The sequence below is a fragment of the Danio rerio genome, chromosome 13 (assembly GCF_052040795.2).
Source record: "Danio rerio strain M-AB ecotype USA chromosome 13, GRCz13ab, whole genome shotgun sequence".
Classification (NCBI taxonomy): Eukaryota; Metazoa; Chordata; class Actinopteri; order Cypriniformes; family Danionidae; genus Danio; species Danio rerio.
In genome coordinates this window covers 51,166,690-51,185,436 of record NC_141033.1, presented here as the reverse complement: position 1 = coordinate 51,185,436, position 18,747 = coordinate 51,166,690, and the positions used below count along the sequence as shown (strand labels likewise).

The 18,747-nt window shown below is 37.5% G+C and overlaps 1 protein-coding gene and 1 long non-coding RNA gene across 2 annotated transcripts in view; one reads left to right on the top strand and one right to left on the bottom strand.

The window, feature by feature from the left end:
• LOC147841212 (uncharacterized) overlaps positions 1-9,491 on the bottom strand; it is a 1,204,737-nt gene extending 1,195,246 nt beyond the window's left edge. The window contains exons 1-2 of the long non-coding RNA XR_015506477.1: positions 5,589-9,491; positions 4,196-5,394 (exon numbers count right to left, since the gene is read on the bottom strand). This is a non-coding gene — a long non-coding RNA (uncharacterized LOC147841212). The remainder of the gene's footprint in view (positions 1-4,195; positions 5,395-5,588) is intronic.
• fbxo11a (F-box protein 11a) overlaps positions 1-18,747 on the top strand; it is a gene marked incomplete at its 3' end in the record, with an annotated part of 45,599 nt that overhangs the window by 7,925 nt on the left and 18,927 nt on the right. Inside the window, 1 exon segment of the mRNA NM_001159668.1 lies at positions 16,908-17,035. Coding sequence (NP_001153140.1) covers positions 16,908-17,035 — 128 coding nt within the window.

Below are 18,747 nucleotides of genomic sequence, written 5' to 3'. Positions count from 1 at the left end.
AGGGGGGCTAATAATTCAGGGGGGCTAATAATTCTGACTTCAATTTAAATTACTGTAAACAAATGGAGTCTTATTGTACCGTGTTTATGAACAATACACTTATAAAAAGTCATTTATAATTTTCAATCAATATCTTGAATGACTAAAGGCCCGTGCACACAGAGACGTTTTTTGCTCGCGTTTTCCATCAATGTTTAACGCCTCGTCACTAAATAAAGGGCGTCAATGTGATTGTGCACACCAACGCGCAATACGGCAGGCGCAAAATCGGCATTTAAAAAAAAAAACACCTCATGCTCGTTTTTTTGTTTTGACATGCCGCGTCAAAACCTTTTCCACCAATCAGATCGGTACTTTTGTTCACGTGCACGGAGCTGCTGAAGTTACAGTAAGCTGCGAGCGCACATTGAAGAAGATGCCCAGAGGCGATGTGAACGTTTAGCTGCTTATTGCGCTGCTTAACAATAAACATTTCTTCATCGCTAGAGCTGGAGCTGCTGCTTGAACCATGCATGCTTGTTCGAGTCACCATTAACTTTATCAACAAGTGTGTGAACTTCCTCTCCTCGTCTTCTTCTGTGTTATAAGCGGGTTAAAGTTGTGTAGCGCCATCTAACGTCAGAGTGATTTTGCATACTCTTCAGCTTGACGCCAGTAAAAAGCGCTCAGGTTTGAATACGGAAAAACGTCTCGTAAAACGCTGACGATAAACGCAAACGAAAAGTGTCCCGGTGTGTAGGAGCCTTAAGGCCAGATGAAAGGGAGATAGTAATGTTTGAAAACAAATTAAGGCTTCAAGCATCTACTGCAATGATAAACACAAGCTCAATCCACAAGTTTAAATAATAAATAATTACTCACTTTTAAAGTGCCCATAATAACAATATTATGCATGTTTATTATCATGGTGTAATTAAATACTGACTACTTTTCAATGCTGTAGATAAAGGTCTGCCAGGTGCAGATGTGCTTATCAATAAGCTTAATTTCCACTTGTAGTGATGAACTGCTGCTGTAACGAACCGGTGGAGCTTCATTAAGTCAAATAGCTGGAGCTGATACCATCTAAAGGCCTTTCAGCATGTATTCATGTGTGTCCTGCAGGGGGTCATGTATGTCTTTGAAGATTAGCGGCTACAGACTGAAAAGAATATTAATGAAAGGTGGGGTGATTGAGTATTGTGATTCAGACATTACAGATTGTTTAAACACTATTCAATGAGGCTTAACACGCTGTCAGGCGTACTCCCAGTGTGAGGCTCTCTCAGCAAAGTAGACTTTGAGAGAAGCTCTTTTAGTCAGTAGGTTAAGTGGGGTTTACTTGGTGACTTGTTTTTTTATAATTCCTGGTTGTGGATGAATATATTTAAAGTAGTGGTGTGTAATATGATGATATTTATCGTATGGACAAAATAAAAAGTCTATTGTTTCATATTTAGCTCTTTTTTTATATCGTGTGTTTAAGGTAGGACTGCACAATATTTCTTTCAGTATCGATAGCGCAATGTGCACATCTTCAATGTTGAGTTAGGATTGTAGTTTAGGATTATATATTATTAGTGTAATGCCCCATTCACACGGGGCTTCAGCGTCAACGCTTGACAGAGGGCGTGTCTGAAGTTGGGGCTGACGCGATCGTCATAGCAGCGTTAGCCAATGAAATTAGTCAGCAATTGACCTTATTCTGAAATGCGAAAGTGCGCCTGTTTTCGCGATTGTCTTAGAACTTCTGTTTCAGTCAGGGAGAAATGACTAGGAATAATAAACGACAGAAAATGGTCAAACTACTTGCTTTACAAACAAATGTGTGCATGACTATACAGACCAAGTAGAATAATATAATAAGAAAATATCAGTTTGCAACATCAAACAGCGAAACGAGACGTTTTTAATGTCTAAAAATGAATGGAAGTGAATGAGACCGGAAGTCTTGTGCCAAAAAGATTCAAATGGCTGCGCCCACTCGTCTGCGGAGAATAAGGTGAAAAGGCCACAGTCTGAGCTGGTGTATTTGCATATAGCGATCTAATTGGCTGACGCTTCCATTGCAGCTTAAAAAGTTGAGAAAGTCCCAACTTTTGCAGCGTGCAACGCCTCTGAAGCGGCGCTGAGGGATCCACAATGCAGTTTGGCAATGCCTGACGTCACCCATTCAAAGTGAATGGGAAGCGTTGAAGCTGACGCGTAATGGGGCGTAACAGATCACAAATCTCACGGTTTAGATCACACTATGGTTTTTGAGTCACGGATTGGACAATTTTTCGCATCAGCAAAAAAGGCAGGAGACAAATGTCATTTGCTTTCCATTTATACAAAAAATATTACTACAAAAAGAATTTAATAAAAATAAAAATCATGAAAGAACCAGCTGAAAAAAAAGAAAAATATTCAATACGATAAATTATCTTCGTTACTGTTGCTGATAATGCTAAATATAGAAATCAAACATCTTGTACAACATATTTTTATTTTCAATTAATGATTCAACACTTCACACATAAAACTTCATGTTTCATTATATGTATATCATTTTTGAAAACCTATTCAGAGACATCATTTTAATGGTTGTTTTTCGCCACCCATTGGTTACACAATGTAATTGCTACAACATTCACTAGCGTCAAGTTTCATTAAACTGGGATTTTTAATCTTTACCATAAACGTCAGTGTTTATATCTGAACTATAAACTGATCTCCCAGTACTTTGTGTTATTTAATAATTTGTAACTCACTGAAAAAGTGTGAAAACAATCTCTCTCGATCAAACACAAATTTGAATGCAGCGATTCGAAGGATAAATTAACATATGCAAATCGTTATCATTTATAGTTCAGTTTGTGCGGGCTTGAATTGAGATAATGATCTTGTGATGTTTAATCATGCAGCTTTATACTAAATGCATTAATGCAGGCTAAACAAACAGTGACAGAAAACACCTTTAATTAATAACCAAAGAAAGCATTTAGGTAGGTCCCACCACAACTTCTTCCGTCATCATTATATTTTACAGGGAAGCCAAAATGCTTTTACACACGTGGTTTGAATGACGCGGGAGGTGATCTCTCTGCAATTGTTATATATTCAAAAATGTTATTAATCCGCGGGTCTTGAGCATTCCGAACTGTGGTTTGTGATCCGTACAGATCATGGATCAACCGTGATAGTGTATTGGAATTATATAGCCACAGTTCAAAATACACAACATTTGTAGAGTTACTGCAGGTTTTACGCTTAATGGAGAAATGGTATATCGTTTGCACGTGTTTTTAAGCGCTAAGAGCATTCAGACATAACATTTAATAGAAAATAATTAACTTTATTGGAACTGTTTAAACAGTAAAGTCTTTGCAGTGTTATTTTAAGTTTGCCTTTTTATTTCAATTTCTGAATTTCTGTACCTGAATTTGATTTGACTATACCCTGAGAATCCGAAAGCACTGATTATTTCACTCCTATGTTTGAAAATACATTTCATGCATGATTAGCTCCCCCTACAAAATCATGCCAATCGATTAAAAATTAATACATTGTTTCCAAAAAGGGCTATTCAATTCATCTGGTGAAATTGTATTTATATCGCAATGTATAGCAGAAATACAAAATATCGTAATGTCTGATTTTTTTTCTTTTTATATCGTGCAGCCCTAGTTTTGCGGTAATACTTTTTCATAATTTATATGAGTGCAATAATACATGTCATTATGGGCATGCAGACGGCATTTTGAATCTCAGTTCAGTGAGAAAGTAAGAATCTTGAAAGTACAATGTTTACATTTTGCATGTAATGTAGCAGTATTGTTGGAGCTGTAATCGTTTTTATGCACATTTTAAATATGGATTAGCATCTAAGCATTTTCATCAAGCGTTTGTTTATGTGATACTTTAAAAAGCGCATCATTTTGATGCTTGTTCAAGCTATGCATTTAAAATGAGCTGAAACAACACAATTCTTGGGATTGTTTTGTGGAGAAAACTTAAATGTTTTATGTTCAACCCACTTAAATTAGTTAAGTTAACTTAATCAACTTGTGTTGGGGGACGAGGCAGTGGCGCAGTAGGTAGTGCTGTCGCCTCACAGCAAGAAGGTTGCTGGGTCGCTGGTTCGAACCTCAGCTCAGTTGGTGTTTCTGTGTGGAGTTTGCATGTTCTCCCTGCCTTCGCATGGGTTTCCTCCGGGTGCTCCGGTTTCCCCCACAGTCCAAAGACATGCGGTACAGGTGAATTGGGTAGGCTAAATTGTCCATAGTGTATGAGTGTGTGTGTGATGTTTCCCAGAGATGGGTTGCGGCTGTAAGGGCATCCGCTGCGTAAAAACTTGCTGGATAAGTTGGTGGTTCATTCCGCTGTGGCGACACCGGATTAATAAAGGGACTAAGCCGACAAGAAAATGAATGAATGAATGAATGAATTTGTGTTGGGACAACATGAATGAATTGTGTTTAAACTAGGGCTCCATGATATCAGATATGACATTGGGATATTTTATTTTGGTGCGATATATATATTGCAATATGAATATAATTTTACTAAAGGATTTAAATAGCTCTATATGAGAAGATTTCATTGATTTAAATCAACTGGGCTGATCAAGTCTTTTTGTGTGCAGTGCATCTGCTTAAAATATAATAAATTCCTAGCATATATAAATACGATAGAGCCAAAATAAAAGAACAAACAAATGTAAAATAACATGGTCGTCATTGTAATATCTTTTATCTCATAAGCTTTAATTTGATCCTGCAAAGTGACTATTGCGGATACAAACCTTGTGATATCCATGCTCAAACCATATATTGTTCAGCCTTAGTTATTCTGTATTTTTATGCAGTGTAGTTGGATGGAAACATGGCCATTGTAATGCAATAAAAGTTGTAAATACTTTATAGATCTTTATTTTATGTGTTTTGCACATCACTGCTCAAGATATCACTCTGCTAATATTAGTGTAATATTTACATTTATTGTGTCTCCTGAGTGTGGATGATCTTTGTTGGGAGACAACGTGCTGTCTGTTGTGTTAAACTAGTTGGTGGGACACCGTGTTTGTAGTGGTTACTGGACTAGTAGCCCTGGAGAGCCCCCGGTGCAACCAGAGCAACAGTACTGCGTTTGCACCGCGAGTCTCATTCATGCAGGATGGCTTTCCATTCGCTTGACGGTAAACCATCACTTCAGACATAATACTTTATTAATAACATCCTCCCACAGCGGGCTTAGTATGATAAAGAGCAGGTCGTGTTTCAGCTAAGCATGTGTTTGGTGGCAGTCTAGTGGTTATGTTGATGCTAATCTGAAATGTGGCATTTGGATGACCGTACCTGTGAGTATGACTTGGAGTCAGATTTAAATCAGCAGTTTCACTATGGTTTTAGTGGTGAATGTTAAATGCATTTACTAACATGAACAAAAAATTAACAATACATTTACTACAGTATTTGTTCATGTTAGTTAACGATAGTTAATTAAAATACAGTTGTTCATTGTTAGTTCATGTTAACTCATGGTGCATTAACTAATATTAACAAGCATAGACTTGAATGTTAATAATGCATTAGTAAATGTTTAGTTATGATTTATGAATGCTGTACGTGTGTTGTTCATGTTAGTAAATGCATTAACTAATGAAGCTTATTGTAAAGTGTTACCAACGTAAATGTTGAAGTGTATTGTTTTTATTTTGTGTGTTGTTTATTCTTGTCGACTTGACTTTTTTTCATTGCCATAAAACTATTCGTTATAGAAAAGTGGGTTACGCTAGGGCTATATAAATATCGGTATTGAAATTTATTGACCAAAGTGACAATATCAAAAAAAAAAAAAAAGATTCTGTATAAAGTCTGTTAAGAAGCGCTATTATTTTAATAAAATGTGGCTGCTGAGCGCGCACTTGAATGTCAATAAGCTTAGGGTGTAAGTTTGTCATTTCCTAATGGAGGCATGGGATGGAAGGTATGGGAGCGATGTGCACATTAAGGGTGTCACGATCCTCCAAATCCTCGATTCGATTACATTTTTGATTCTTAAGGCACGATTCGATTTTCGATTATGATTAATTAATTAATGACCAATTAATTATTTGTAGCCTACCGTTTAAACTAACTGACCTGCATGGTGTTTGTTTTACCCATAAACAAATCATACAGTAAATGAATAAAGGCAAGATACACACATAATTACCACCTGTCAATCACTTTTTCTGCGGTACTCGTGAATAGGCAGTGATCTGTGTCGGATTAGCGGCGTCAGTAAAAAAGACGCACAACCAACAGGAACCAGCCAACAGGTGTTCGCTAAAATAACTAAGTACAAGTGAGTGAAAGATTGAAGCAGTCCTCTGACTGCCTGGACCTGCTGTCTCGAGCGCATGGCTGTGTGTGCGTCTGTGTGGTCACGCGATGTGCATTTTTAGAGGTAATGAGGAAGGAGGGCTGCTCAGAAATGCTACATGCCACTGTGGATGTCAAATCGTTGTCGTTCTAAAATGCCATTTAAAAACAAAGACAGTAGCCCCTTTCACACAGTGATACCGGTAAATATCTGGAAAATTTCCGGAACGACTTTACCGGTATATTCAAAAAAGCGCTGTTCACACAGGCGACGACGTTACGGAAATTTTCCGGAAAAGAGCATTCACACATCCATTCCAAAATAGCGGTAAATTCTGACATCATTCACCACAAATGAGCTTTAAACGGCTGCGCTTGTATAAGTAAACATTTGACTACATTACAAACTCTGTGGATGATCAATATTGTGAACAACTTTCGCAGGATCACTTTCGCCTGTCGAGATGTTCATAATATGTGCGTGTGCTGGCGCTCACAGGCTGTTTCACAGGCACACGCAAAGCTTGAAGGTAAACAAACAACGGCTTATCATAAGCATCTCATCGATGATTATTTACACAGTTGGCATTAAGAAGAACATATAAACGTGATCTGACTAATATCTAGCAGCTAAATGTGTCTGGAAAAATATTCAAAGGCTTTTATTCTCACAAACCGCGCGGACGTAAATGCGTCTGACTGTTGTGATTGGCTAAAGCAGACGTCTCACGTCAGCACGTTCTAGACGTGCACGCTCTTATTACGGCAATCTTCCTTCTGCATTCACACAGCGCAGCATTCCGGCAAATTACCGGTAATGTTACAACTTCTCTTTCCGGAAAATAACCAGAACGAATTTACCGGTATTTTCAAAAAGGACCTGTTCACACATACAACCTTTCCGAAAGGTCTGTATGTGTGAAAGGAGCTAGTGTAAACAGGGCCTGAGTGTGTACTTTTCGCGAGCGGATTTGCAACAGGGGCGGGCGGAGGATCGCGATGCCGGTGTTGTCTATCGAACGAACCGTACGTAATACGTACATAGAAGAGCTTGCAAAACTGTGTTTTTTTTTGTCGACAACACGAACGTTGTCAACATAACTCACTGGAAATCCAAAATGCTTACACACTGGCGACTTCATTGAAAGAGGAGAGGGTTTAAGTTCTGTCGACGGGTCTCCTGCTTCTGCAGTTCAACAAGCACTTCAACAAGCCTGTTATTTTCCCGCTTGGCAAGCCAAGCTGACGTGACATGGGGGCGTGGCAGCATCGACGATTCTATTTTTTGATTCGATAATCAATTGAGCATAAATTTTGATCTATTTCGATTAAAAATCGAAATCGTGACACCCCTAGTGCACATGTTGTGGAAGGGGCTCACATGTGACTTGCGTGCATTTTCCAGGCACCCTAGTTGAAAATATTTCAACTTTTCGAACGCCGTGAGCGCACCATGATTCATGCAAGTAGAACTAACTAATCTGCTTTACACTTTGTATGGAATATACACATTTTAACTGACGAATTACCTCAGAAAAACACAGCGCACCCAAACACTGTAGTGCTTTTTACTTTTCTCCGTAAACTTGTCATCCTCTGAGAAAACGATTGATGGTCGATCAGTTATGAGAGATGTCTGGGGAGCGTGAGCGCAAAGCCCTTTGTAATGGTCAAGCAATCCGCATGCTCACCACTTCAGGTCAGAATAACAACACATATGAAAATGAGTGATTGTACATAAATAAGGATGTTGCCAGAGTGGCTTTTTGGTTTCTTTTCTTGTGCATGCCAGCCACTACCTCCCCATCTGTTTTTAGCATAGGGGGTAGTGTAGTTATACAACTTCATTATTTGTAGCGTTGCAGAATAATGATGGCTGGTTCCTTTACTTGAAAGCTCAGATTTGATACAGAGTTTACAGAGTTTGAGGTTTACTGTATCATTATTATTTACACCTTACAGATGTTGATCTGCCTTAAGCCTGGTTTATACTTCTGTGTCAAGTGACCGGTGTAACCCATGGTGCATGCAACGCGCGTAACTGTGCATTTATACTTCTGTGCGCTGTCTCTGTTGGTCTGCATTAACACTTCCGAAACGCTAGTTGGCAGTGAGGTGTAAATGTTCCTCTGTGAGTTTCTTCGCTGGTGTTTTGCTTTTCCTAAACACTTCCGGGATGTACAAGTGGCTCAAACTCGCTCATTTTGAGGCAGGAACCGGCGGACGTGCAACAACTTTAACTATGAGGTAAACACAAAACAAAACTTTCCATCCGGAGCTCCTTCACGGGACTCCACACTTGTAAACAATCGCTCCATCAGGCTCGCACCATTCACACGGCTCTTGGTCCCGCCCAGACTCGTCAGCGCTATCCAAGCCGACCAATCACAGAGCTTGCGCTACGCGTCGTTGCGACGTGTAGTTACAATTTTTGAGAGGTGCACGTCAGCGACTCCGACGGCCACGGCGAAGGGCTATGCGTCAACGGCATAGCATACGCCGGCGTTTGACGCAGAAGTATAAATCAGCCTTCAGTTGCACACGCTTTTTAACATTTTATTCATCAAGTTAAAGAGTCTCTTTAACAGTTGCTTGTTTTATTTTTGCCATGAAAAAGGCATTTAAGCTGATATTTTAATATACCCTTAATCTCTCACACATGCATATTCTCTTAGCATAGAGTTAATGCACTAATTAGCCGTCAGAGTGTGTTAAACACCATTTTTTATGGATAAACATTGCATGCTTTTTTGGGTGTCAGACTGTCTCAGTGTTATTAATGAGAGTGATGTTAAATTTGAGTGAATCGCTTTGTATTTCTCAATGCTAACCTTTGACCGACGCTCATCTCAGGATATCGAGTTACAAACATCACTGTTGGATTTGCAGGTTGCTAACAGTTCCGAAAGCTAAACTGTGTGTAAGGTCTGAACTTGGCTATCTAAAGAGCAATATAGAAATGCTATATTGTCATGTGATGTAAATCTGAAGTTGCTTTTCACTGCAAATATCTGACCAAGAAACAGACCCTAGTGTTGCATTCATGAGGCATTAGAATACACTCTAAATATGCTGGGTTAAACAATTCCTTCATGTTTAAATTTAAGTGGAATAAACATAAAAATACACCCCCCCCCCAAAAAAATAAAAATAAAAATAAATAAATTCAAGAATTGTGTTTTTACTTTTAATTTTAAATAAATAGTTTGAACAAGCAGAAAGTCATTTCTTTTATAGCATCATAGCTTTTTAGAAAATGAAATTTTGATGGGGCTTCAATTAAATATCATTAGTTTCATTAGCAATTGTTACATCTTATGTTTGTGAATGAAGACTTGTTGCATTACTACAGTGTTCTATATGGATATTTAATGTGTATTTTTTCACTTTGTATTCATATTTGATCACACTTTTTTAACCACATTTTAAGGTGATTGCCAGTATATTGGGCTTTATTAACAATAGTAAATTTAAATTCAGTTTATAAAGTTCAATTTAAACATGTATGTTTTTTTTTTAGATTTAATTAGTCAGTTTTAGCCAATCACAGTGCATAAAAGATTTGATATGAGTCTGGATTTGATATTTGTTTAAATAGTGTGTCTTACGTATGGGGTTTTCTTTAAGTTTGTTTTATACGTCAGGTGTTGTTTTGTGCAGTCATTTCATTGTACAGCACTTTGTTTTGCTGTTTGGTGGTTGTTAAGTGCTTTATAAATCAAGTTTGAGTTTGAACAAAACAGACCTACATTACCTGACAAACGTCTTGTCACCTATCCAAGTTTTAGGAACAACAAGTAATAACTTGACTTCTAGTTGGTTATTTGGTATCAGAAGTGGCTTATATCAGGGTTTTTCAAAGTCTAAGACAGTGGGCCTCCCTTTTGACACAACTTATCCATTGGCGCCCCCCTCCTCCCAAACACGCACACACACACGCACACACACACACACACACACACACACACACACATACATATATATATATATATATATATATATATATATATATATATATATATATATATATATATATATATATATAAAGACACAGACAGATGTCAGACTGTTAACTCACTTTTATCATCATTTGCATGAAAGTGCAATTATTTACAGAGTAATAACAAGTATTTTAATATAACGTTTTTAAAACTAGGATGATGGTTCAATATGAATAGAACAGATCCAAGAACTGTCCATCCCAGTCAAAACAGTCGAAGTTTAGCCTGTCTGCTGTCATTAGCCAAAATATTTTGACAAACCACACATAAAGGTCGTGGTTCATCAGCTGGTCCTGTCCACATAAATCCTAAACTCCAATACTGATCATCATATCGTCGTCTTTTGGGTTTAAGCCCTGAAATTGAAGGCTTTTGTGGCGAGGGGGTATGACCGAGAGCCGTGGGAACGGAGTGAGGCCACCGCGTAAGTGGATATACCTGCGGTGCGCACCTGCCTCAGATCCCACGGAAGGAGCTCTGGATCATAAAAGGAGGAACGAGGGCAGAGGAACCCGAGAGAGGACCGGGCCCGGACATATTTTACTTTTGCTTTCAGTTTGACGGCGGTCTCCGTGAGGAGCTGCCGTCCGTTTGTTCTGGTTTAGACGGTTATTAATAACGTTAAATCATTTTAAAACTGCGTCGGTTCTCCGCCTCCTTCTTCCCGGCGGCCAAAGGGCCGTGAACTTCATTACAGCTTTGAATCGGGGGGTCTCAGAAACCGACCCATTGTATTAGCAGGCATATACCTGTATTGGCGGGCTTGCCAAACAGAAGCGAATTCACAGCTATGGCCTTCTGGGTTAAAAAGATTTTCTTATATTTGATGTATTATTTTTTTTTTGCTTTGTTTAATTAAAACGTTTAAATATAATAAAAAACACATATAATAATTAAACTTAATAAGTCTATTTTTATTATATAATATTTTTTCCCGCGCCTCCCCTGACATGCTCTGGCGCCCCCCAGGGGAGGCGCGCCTCACACTTTGAAAACCCCTGGCTTATATGAAAGGCAAAAGCCTCTAGATTACGCTTATTTGACCAAAATAAAATATGATCATGCCTTGATTTTTAATGATTTAATTAGGACAGTAAGGTCTTGCGCATTTAAGGTCTCACATTTTGATGTTTTTAATTCTTTTGAACACATTCAGGTGCTGCTTGTCAATTTGACAAGGTTTCTATGTTCGTTCTTGCTGCCAATTGCGGAAGAAATTATCAATAAAAGGTTTCTGATAAACCGCTGTGACAGCTGCAGGCACTGTGTGACATGCGTTCACGTGAGGGGGAGTCAGATTTGTCAGAGGAGGATTTGGATACAACACCGGCACTGCATGTTCTTCCATGTCGCCTCAGCGATGGGTCATTTTTGAACGATTCGTTTATTTTGAACAAATCTTTTGTTTGACTCATGAAGTGAGTCATTAGTTTGAACATACGCACATTCGTGCAAGTGGAGCTCGCGTGCTACCTTAAAGTGGTCTATTTCACGCAACACTGACGACTCGTGTCTCTAAATTTTTGTTCTTCCACTTGTTTTTGGCAACACGACGTGGCGTCTCTGCCGTCTGAACACTGTAATAGGTAAAAACTATCATGCATATTAATGAAGTTGCACCGCATACATAATAGAGCGCGCTGATTGGTTTGAGCCAGGTTTTTCTCATTAATTAATGCTGAAAGCTCAAAGACGTCACGATGCACTCGCAGGTATACACACAAGTATCTAATCGGCGTGACGCAGCTTCAAAATTTGTTTCAAATCAAAACGAATTTGCTCAAAATAGCGCAAAAACAACCAATTTTCACTTATTAGTGCGATATATTTGTCCGAATAGTGTTTTTAACTGTCAACTGCTCAAAAAATGTGTTTTGGTGTTTTGTGACTCTTGAATGCCACAGCCTTGTAACCAGGAAACACACTAGTTTACTGTATTGACAATTCATGCAAGTCATATTAAAGTTTTTGAGAAAGCTCTTTTATGTTTCCAATCTGCAAAAGACTGACTCATTTGTTCATGTTTTACTGGTCTCATTAGCTGTAGGACGCTGGATTGTTCTTGGTTTCTGAGCTTTATGTTGTCAAAATAATTTGAGGAAGTTGTTTAATTGTCATATTAGTGGACACTATGTGGTTTGTTATAACTTGATGAGTCTTAACTCAAGGTTTGATGATAATATGCCTTTAAAATCACTTGAAAATCTCTTATTTATGTAATAAAACAAGACTGTAAATAATAGAGGATTTATGGATAAGCAGCACGGTGGCTCAGTGGCTCACTGTTGCCTCACAGCAAGAAGGTTGCTGGTTTGAGTCCAGGCAGGGTCCGTTGGCATTTCAGTGTGGAGTTTGCATGTTCTCCACGTGTTGGAATGGGTTTCCTCCGTGTGCTCCGGTTTCCTCCGGTTTCCTGTGTGTGAGAATGTGAGGGTGTATGGGTGTTTCCCAGTACTGGGTGGCGGCTGGAAGGGCATCTGCTGTGTAAAAAATATGCTGGAATAGTTGGCGGTTCATTCCACTGTGGCGACCTCTGATAAATAAAGGACTAAGATGAAGGAAAATGAATGAATAAATAATTTTTGGATTTGGCAAGTGCTTTTATTCAAAATTACTTGAATATTCTTGGGAATCGAACCCATGACCATGGCATTTCTGCTTGATAGTGCTGTACTTTTTAAGCTACAGGAATGCTCACATTTATTGCAGTCTCTTGTAGCAGTTTTGTGCAGTTTTCATTTGACTTAAGCCTGCCTTAATATGCTCATTTTTTCTCTGCTGTACAAGTCAATGCTAGAAAAGAAGAACAAATGGAGACGCCTGCAGAGATGCTGTCCTATGTGTGACCTCCATCAGGGTTACCATAGCGATGACCATTGAGAATATTACTGCAATATTGTTCTGTAGCGAGTGAGTGCGTTGTCAGATGTGCCCTTTAGAGATCCCATCAATTATAAAGCTTTTTTCTCCAAAGATCCAGACAATTAAAGAGCTAGTTCAACCCCCCCCCCCCCAAAAAAAATCTGCATTTAGATGACAGCATCTTGCACCAGAATTGTAAAACTTGCACACACCTAGAGCAGTATTCACCAGTCAAACCGTGATATTTTTATCCAAGGTTATCATACCGTCAGAATCTTACACCGGCCCATGACTTAACATGGCTAATACTGCTGCATTTCTGTATGAACCTCACTTTTATGTCTAACCAGCATTTTCTAAAATGAATCTAGCATTTCTATTTGAAGAGATGTAAGTGTCTGGAGAGGGGATGTGTGTGTGTGTGTGTTTGGGCTGCAGTGGTGGAGCGGCTCTGTCTCGGGTTTCAGTTCTGTCATCAAAGGGATGCCGCACAGATAATTCACCCCGCACGGGTGTCATGAACGGCCCATTCAGCCTCTGTTGACCCGCATGTTGGGTCACCTGCTCGCTTTGCTGCAGCTGCCGGGGCGGTCAGACGTGTGTTTTTGTAGGAGGTCACGGCCCCTTCTCTGCTTTCCTTCACAGCTGTTCAGTGCTGCCAGACTGGTCTGTCGTACAGTGGCTTGATGAGATTTCAGTATGGTGTTAAAATCGGAAGTCCAAGTTGTTCGACCTTCTGCTGATCTGAGCGTTTATCCCTGGGAAGCATGTCAGGAGGAGGACTGCAGTGTTTTTAATCTTTCACGTGGCTTAAATGATTGAAATGATGTATATTTGAGCAGGAACTGACGCTGTACACTATAGGGATGTGCAATAGCATATCACAGTATTTAAATAATGCAATATACATATCACAATGGGTTGACATTGCATTATTTTGTTTGCTGCAATATACAGTTGAAGTTAGAATTATTAGCCCCCCTGAATTATTCACCACGCTGTTTATTTTTCCCCAATTTCTGTTTAACAGAAAGCAGATTTCCTCAACACATTTCTAAACATAATAGTTTTAATAACTCATTTTTAATAACTGATTTATTTTATCTTTGTCATGATGACAGTAAATAATATTTGACCTGATATTTTTCAAGACACTTCTATACAGCTTAAAGTGACATTTAAAGGCTTAACTAGGTTAATTAGGTTAACTAGCCAGGTTATGGTAATTAGGCAAGTTATTGTATGACAGTGGTTTGTTCTGTAGACTATCAAAAAATATAGCTTAAAGAGGCTAATAATATTGACCTTAAAATAGCTTTAAAAAATTTAAAACTGCTTTTATTCTTGCTGAACAAATTCTCCAGAAGACAAAAAAGTATCAGACATACCGTGAAAATGTCCTTGCTCTGTTACACATCATTTGGGATATATTAAAATAATAATAATAAATTCAAAGGTGGGCTAATAATTTTGACTTTAACTGTATATTTTGCGATGTTGTGATACAATTTCACCAGATAGTTTGAATAGCTCTATTTGGAAAAAAAATGATAATTAATTTAGAGTGGCTAGGACTATTCTGGAAGATTATGGGGATTATTCTGCAATAATATTGGGAAGATAGAAGTTAAATTTATATAAGGTGTTAAAGTCGGAAATCCAAGTTCCATAGAAAGCATGTCAGGAGGAGGACTACAGTTTTAATTTTTCACTATGAAGTTGCAATTGACACATTTATTGAAACTGTACATGAGGGCTGTGCAATATAATCTATCTATCTATCTATCTATCTATCTATCTATCTGTCTGTCTGTCTGTCTGTCTGTCTGTCTGTCTGTCTGTCTGTCTGTCTGTCTGTCTGTCTGTCTGTCTGTCTGTCTGTCTGTCTGTCTGTCTGTCTGTCTGTCTGTCTGTCTGTCTAGACATTTACATTGAATTGCTCGACATTAAAGGCCGAGTAAAGGATTTTTGGTTGAACTATCGCTTTAAAGTAATTATGCAAATATTGATTATGCGTCCTCCATATGGTCACTTGGCTATATTGAAGAGGAATTACATTCTGGAGCATTAAGCCAAGAGCCAGAGAGAATTGATTTAGGAGGGGGTACATGCTGTTTTTCATTATTGTTAATGACACTGTTTTATTAGTGAAGGAACACAAGTGGTTGAGGTTGTTCTGGATGTCTAGAACAAGCTCTGGGATTTTAGATGTTTATTTCCCTGGTATGTGTTTGAACATTGTGCTTGCAGTTGTTTAGAATATTTAAAAAGAGTTTGGAAAAAGACATAATTGTGCCAAATTATTTAAAAAATAAAACATGCTAACGTTGTGGTCAGTTGTGCAAAAAACATGCCACAAAATCATTTTAAAAAATAAAACATGCTAACATTGTAGTTAATTGGGCTAAAACATGCTACCAAATAATTTCAAAAAGTAAAACATGCTAGCATTGTGGTCAGTTGTGCTAAAAACATGCTACCAAATCATTTAAAAAGTAAAACATGCTAACATTGTTGTCAGTTCTACAAAAAAACATGATACCAAATCTTTCAAAAAGTGAAACTTGCTAACATTTTGGTCAATTGTGCAAAAAACATGCTACCAAATCAATAAAAAGTAAAACATGCTAACATTGTGGTCAGCTGTGCTAAAACATGCTACCAAATCATTTAAAAGGTAAAACATGCTAACATTGTGGTCAGTTGTGCTGAAAACATGCTACCAGATCATTTAAAAATGAAAACATGTTAACATTGTAGTTAATTGTGCTAAAAACATGCTACCGCGTCATTTTAAAATTGAAACATGACAGCAATATTTTCTGCAATAAACATTGCGATACTGAGTATAATTTCAGCAGAAGACTCAAATGGCTCTATTTGATAAAGTCATTATTTTACATTAGGCCTGCAGGATATTGGAAACATCTGACATTATTTGTTTTAATAACATATACTGCGATATGAATATAATTTCACCACATGATTTGAGGAGCTCTGTTTGGAAATATCGACTGGGATAATCAAGTCTTTTTCAATGCAGCATATCTGCATAAATTATAATAAATTACAAGCAAAAACAAATAAATAAATAAAAGAGCTTAATGTTTTTTGGAGAGAAAAACTGTATTCAAATAATAATATAATAAACAAGCTTTGTTAAATACAGCAGAGGAAGATACAAATGAAATAAGCAATGCTTTATAGTTTTCTGTGAGTCTTAACAGTATTCAAGTAAACAAATTGAATAATCAAAAGCATAAAAAAGTCTATAATCTTTATCGCATACATTTAAATGCAATTAATCTGTCTTAAATGACAAACATCATAATTTGTTGTTCCTAAATGCTTCAAACTGGATTAAAATGCTTACATGTGGCTTAAGAAAGCATGCAACTGATAACATTGTGGAGTCACTGCTAAATGTAACCATAAATCATGGTTTAATAATATATATAAATCAATATAACCCTGTGTACATAGTACTGTTTATAGAACAGTTAGGCTTTAATCTTAATGCTGTTCAGACTTCTGTCCAGATATTACTATATTATATAAAAGTGTCCTTCATAGATTTGTACACAACATAGAATGAAGTATATCAGGTGTTTTTTTTTAATGTGAAGTCTGTGTAATCTGAATCATGTGTTGGTGTTAAATGTAAAGTTGAGCTATATTACCTTTTTTTCTTATTGAACTGTTTATTAATCTTTTGTAGATGAGGAAGTTCCTGCCGAGATGGTTGCAGAAGAATCTGGTCAAGGTGCTCAAAATAGTCCGTACCAACTTCGAAGAAAATCTCTATTACCGAAGAGAACAGCTTGTCCAACAAAGACCAACATGGAGGTGTGTTATTGCTGATCAACACAGTATAAATGATATTTAAATGCATAAAAATGCCATCAAATATTGACATTTTCTTCTCAAATGCTATGTTTTTCATTTCAACTCAATTGGATACTTTAATAGCAATAGATTCTTGGTTATTTTTTATATTTGCATTTTTTTTTAAAGATTTAAAAATCATGTTTTCATTCAGTAATAAAGTTAAAAATTTTGGATTAAAAATGAACTTGTCTGGGCTCTTTGAAATGTTTTAGCAAAATAATTTTTTTAATGTTTATTTGTTCTGTTTTTAGTTTGTATGTTTTTCTGAAATTAAATGATTTACATTACACATTTAAATATATTTGAATAATCAAAGCATTTCTAACTTAAAGTTAGAGTTTAATGTTCAACTTCTTCAAATTATGAGACTGTCAAGTGTTTTTATTAGGGCTGTCAAAATTAGCGTGTTAACGCACGTGATTAATTTGAAATATTTAACACGTAAAAAAAAAAAAATAACGCAGTTGCAGTGTTTTTTTTTTTGTTTTTATTTACTGTTGTGGCCGACGTGTGTTTAGGGACGGCGCGTGCATAGAGGAGCCCTAGGTGGCTGCCCAACCCCTTCCTCACAGTCCCTATACTTTCATCTGTGAACAGGGCAGCGTGATTGCTGTTTGTCTAGAGCGCCAGTTTAGCTTGCTCTGGTCCTGCGTGTGTTTAACGTGCAAAGAAATTTGGATAAGATGAAGGATGCGCTTTAAAAAGGAAAGTTTCAGTGTAAAACAATTAATGTGGCATCACCAGGCTATCCTGCGTTTTCTCCAGTTCATCTAGTTTCGGTGTTTCATTTTTAATCTTTAGCCTTTAACTGGAGTTCAGCAGTTCACCTTCATTTATATTTTCATTCAGGATGTTTTAATAGAATTTGATACCGCATGGCGAGCGGGAAAAAAAAAACCTTGCATTTTTTAAGACTTGCTTGATTCTTTAAGGTAATCAAAAATCACTGTTTACATGGTAGACTCTTAATTAGTAGTATCTTAATCATAAAAGCGGAGTATTGGTGTCCATGTAAATGTACTCTAGTGAAAGTGGCAGATGAAGTCGCAAGTTGTCAAAGACAGCCCTGTTCTCTGCCTTTAGACATGAGTCCTCACATTTCTTAAGTTTGACATGTTTCCCCCCACACACACTTTTGTAAAGCTTCTGCTTCACGCTGCTGTGTCAGAATCCTTGCTTGTAAAATACAGCCATACTTTAAAAACGCTTAGTTTAAGCAAATTTGATGAACGCAATCGTGTGTGTTAATGAATCTGAAGGGATCCCTTGTTCACTGTGTGCTGTACTGCGCACGTTGTCTCTCTCTCTCTCTCTCTCTCTCTCTCTCTCTGTGTGTGTGTGTGTGTGTGTGTGTGTGTGTGTGTGTGTGTGTGTGTGTGTGTTTGTGTGTGTGTGTGTGTGTGGGTGTGTGGGTATGTGGGTGTGTTTGTGCGTGTGTGCATGTGTAGTCCACTTATAATCCAACATGGAAATGATTTTTGTTTGCTATCGGCATGGATTGTTTTGAAATTTAAATGGCACTTACATGCCTGTTTTTATTTCTGTAATAAATACGGCGTTTCGTGATTAATCATGATTAATTACAAAAACAGTGTGATTAATTACGTGCATTTTTAAAAAATAATTTGACAGCCCTAGTTTTTATTTTTGTACTTTAATTTCCAATCTTG